The sequence below is a fragment of the Salvelinus sp. IW2-2015 genome, unplaced genomic scaffold (genome assembly GCF_002910315.2).
Source record: "Salvelinus sp. IW2-2015 unplaced genomic scaffold, ASM291031v2 Un_scaffold11216, whole genome shotgun sequence".
NCBI lineage: Eukaryota > Metazoa > Chordata > Actinopteri > Salmoniformes > Salmonidae > Salvelinus > Salvelinus sp. IW2-2015.
Window position 1 is genome coordinate 1 of NW_019952473.1, and position 3,727 is coordinate 3,727.

Here is a 3,727-nt window from a genome sequence, read left to right on the forward strand (position 1 = left end):
AGAACGTGATAACGGACCTAAACTACAACATTAACACAGCACAACCATCGTATTTCAACACAACACACACACAAATTACAGGACACACACACACATACACGTAAACTTACAATAACACTCAAGCACGCGAATGTGAGTATTAATAAGCCTATCTACATAAGTCACAGCACAGCAACGTCTCACACACACACACAACACAACACAACACCCCACACGATTGCCTGAAACGAGCGATGATATCTTTGGTTTAGTACAAGTATTTTTGTCATACCACGCCAAATACCCCAACATAACGTAGGCACACACAACGACAACTGACAGCCTCTCAGCATTTTCAAGACCACAGTGGCTAAGAGTAAATTGGTCTCTCCTTCCCCATAAAACGTTCTCTGGCCTCACCATGAATTATAGGATTTGAAGGTTAAACTATCATTCGAATGAACGCAAACCCACCGATCACGCCATCAATATATAAAACCCGATGTGCACAAGCTGGCATTCGTTGAATTTAAACGCAACATGTAAAGTGGTGGCCCATGTTTCATGAGCTGAATAAAGATCCCAGACATTTTTTCAAGAGGAGGGGCGCAGTCAAACAACGGGCCCTTTCTGGTATAGACTGGCCATCCCTTATGGTGAAACTCCAAGCTATACTCACCAGAGGTTCTGTGTCTCACCGCTGTGTTCTCTCCTCCTCAGTCGTACCAAGTGATGAGAACGATCCAGTGGTGCCTCAGGGGGTCTAGGGTACTCTCTATAGAGCAGAGCAGAAAGTTTGACAGTCAGCAAAGGGCACACTACACACTCAGACACTCTGAGAACTGAAAACAACTGCCCATGTTTCTTGGAGTGCTGTCCAGCAACCTGGTCCGGCTCGCGCACTGTTGAACAAGCACTAGACACGCTCTTTCTCGCATTTCAGAGCTAGTGTCCGACATGTACATGAGGTACACAACAACCACAACTTACCGTCTTATATAACCTCGACTCTTGTCCTGAGCCGGTGCCACTGAATCTACTTCACTAGCAGTAGTCGAATTTGCGCTAATATTATTGTATGAAACAGGACTCATGAGGGAAATTTCCACGACAATAACTTGAAACCATAGTCAAAGCATGTAAAGATGTTAATGGTGAAGGAGAAGGTGATTTCTTGCTTTAAAAGGATAGTAAGTCATGATGAGCCTGACAGAGCCAGGACGCACAGAAGCAAGACATGATCTGTCCCTCATGGGACAGCCCTTTTCTCACCTGTTTCAGTCAGACCCGGCGGTTAACTCTTTCTCTCACTAATGCTTCCTTCTCAGACCACGACATCACGCCACGCTATACACAGGTCTGGAGCCAGAGTAACAGACGAGAGAAAGTAGAACACTATGAGACATGTAATATCACAGTATACAGCCGCGTAGTAGTTGCTAATGCGATCTATATCATCCATCACCCTACGCCTCGTAGCATGGCTACATGGTCGGCGAACTAAGTCAAAATGCAAACTACTCGCATCCATCACAAATAGCATTAGCAACACATTCTACGACTTCCACCATACTATTCGTCTGTTCGTCAGTATATGAAAAGTAATGTCAAACATGAAATGTGAAGCTACGCGAACAACTCCAATACATCTATTCTCTTACCTTAGACGAATACTTCTGAATGCCGTATACCTCGATTTCGTGGCCACTTCTAAACCACACCGAAAGACCCCCAAGCGTCTGAAGCAGAGAGGGCACGCTGCGACTTGACAAATTCTTCCCAACCACACAAAACCTGAATCACAACAGAGCTCCAAATCAACACGACACAGGTAACTGAGCGTCTCTAGTATGAATAAGTACACTAATCTATCTACAGCGACATCGCACACTCGCAGCTGAGCGCGTTCATCAAAGGGAGCCACGCAGAGAGAATAGACACTTAACATCCAGAGACCAAACATATCGAAAGACTACGCGAGCTTCTGTGATACATCAACTCACTTCGCTGTCACCAATCCTTCATAATCATCACTTCCCTTGTCCCGCGACGTGACAGCGATATCACTACACACATACTTAGAATGATACAATACCCGACCGTCTCGCAGACAATCCAATAGGAACCGTTTCACAATATTCAGGTCAATAGTCACAAACACTCAAACTTACATAGTCGAAATCTCTCGTGTTAGTCGTGTCGACGTGTGTTGTTGAGTGTGTGTGTGTGTTGTGTTGTTGTGGGTGTGGCAGAGTGTATCGCGATGGCATGTGTCCTGCATGTCGCCTCCTCGCGCTCGTCGTGTCCGTGTGTGTGGTTGGTTGCGCTGAGTTGATTGTAGTTGTAGTGTGTGTTGTATACGCACGTGTGTGTGTGCGTGTGAGATGAAGTTAGAAGTGAGATCCCTCGATCTGAAGTAAACACACAAGGCACTCGAGTAATCCCATCATCTTCGCAACTTCTTTGCACCTTGGCATCCATATCATACGCACTCATCACTAACTTCCTCCTGACTGTCCAACCCTTCAGATCACGCTAAGGGTCCCCCTCAGGTTACCTCTGCTCGTCTTTCATCTCGTAACTCTCCTCTCGCATCCTCGCTACTGCTCTCCTCTCTCATCTCCCATCAACTCTCATCTCTCTAACTGTTGTCTTCCTGTGACATCATCATCTCCCCTGTGTAGGCTGGAGGCCAGCGTACAGGTACTACAACATGTGGCTGTCTCTGTTTGGAGCGGTGCTCTGCTGTGGTGTGATGTTTGTCATCAACTGGTGGGCTGCTCTCCTCACCTACGCAATCGAGATCTCCCTCTATGTCTACGTCACCGTCAAGAAGCCAAGTGAGACACAGACATTGATTTGCATCAAGCTGACATTAGAATACATATGAACCAGTCTCACACAAASAACCAGTGTACATTACCACATGGGAGGCCTGGGCTGGCCAAAAGTAATACTATGATAAAGGAATGAGTACATAGGGATGACATAAGATGTACATAGCTCCTACATAGCATCTCTAAGTTCAGTGTTAACATCAGTGTGTTCTGTTGTCCTCAGAGGTGAACTGGGGCTCGTCCACTCAGGCCGTGACGTTTGTCAGCGCGGTCAACAACGCTCTGTCACTGACCGGAGTAGAGGACCATGTTAAGAACTTCAGGTAAGAGCCAACAGAAGCCACTGGTATTACACCTCTTACTATGCTGATGGATGGCAAGTGGAGGAAAACCTACTCTGTTSATGGTTAGAGGTGAAATTAAAAGAAGGGGACAGGTACAATACTGCTCTGCATTCTAACCTGAAAGTGTAGAATGTTAAGAAGACTAATGATAATGTGATTTAGCTAACTGACTGTTATCCCCCTCCTCAGACCTCAGTGTATGGTGCTGACCGGAGCACCTAAGAACAGACCGGCCCTCCTGGACCTGGCTCACTGTTTCACTAAGAACTACGGACTCTGTCTCACATGTGAAGTCTTTGTGGTAAGAGGACAGACATTTTATTAAAGTCACSAAGTTCTTCATCCTTCAATTCCTCCTTCACACACACAGCGCTATGAGATAATATAATATCCCCTCCTATCTCTCCCCAGGGCCCCAGAACAGAGACATTGACAGATGTGAACGCTGGAATGGAGAAGAACCAGATGTGGCTGAATAAGAATGTGGAGGTGTACCCGCAGGAGGTTCTCAGTTCCCTGTGAAGGAGTCGAGCAGGCGACCGCAGCATAGAAGGCCTTTTCTCTTCT

At 46.3% G+C, this 3,727-nt stretch overlaps 1 protein-coding gene across 1 annotated transcript; it reads left to right on the forward strand.

The window, feature by feature from the left end:
- The first annotated feature begins 2,667 nt into the window (after nucleotides 1–2,667).
- LOC112080048 (solute carrier family 12 member 1-like) lies at nucleotides 2,668–3,682 on the forward strand. Its single transcript, XM_024145833.2, has 4 exons — nucleotides 2,668–2,819; nucleotides 3,040–3,139; nucleotides 3,350–3,461; nucleotides 3,572–3,682. The coding sequence occupies exons 1-4, from the start codon at nucleotides 2,693–2,695 to the stop codon at nucleotides 3,680–3,682; spliced, it is 450 nt and encodes a 149-aa protein (XP_024001601.1). The 5' UTR covers nucleotides 2,668–2,692.
- Nucleotides 3,683–3,727: the final 45 nt, after the last annotated feature.

What these genes read in the sequence shown, in the direction of transcription:
- LOC112080048 (XM_024145833.2), top strand. Translation starts at nt 2,693, where the DNA reads ATGTGGCTGTCTCTGTTTGGAGCGGTGCTCTGCTGTGGTGTGATGTTT. An exon ending in GACCATGTTAAGAACTTCAG is followed by an intron (nt 3,140 to 3,349) that starts GTAAGAGCCAAC and finishes CCCCCTCCTCAG; the next exon opens with ACCTCAGTGTATGGTGCTGA. An exon ending in TCACATGTGAAGTCTTTGTG is followed by an intron (nt 3,462 to 3,571) that starts GTAAGAGGACAG and finishes ATCTCTCCCCAG; the next exon opens with GGCCCCAGAACAGAGACATT.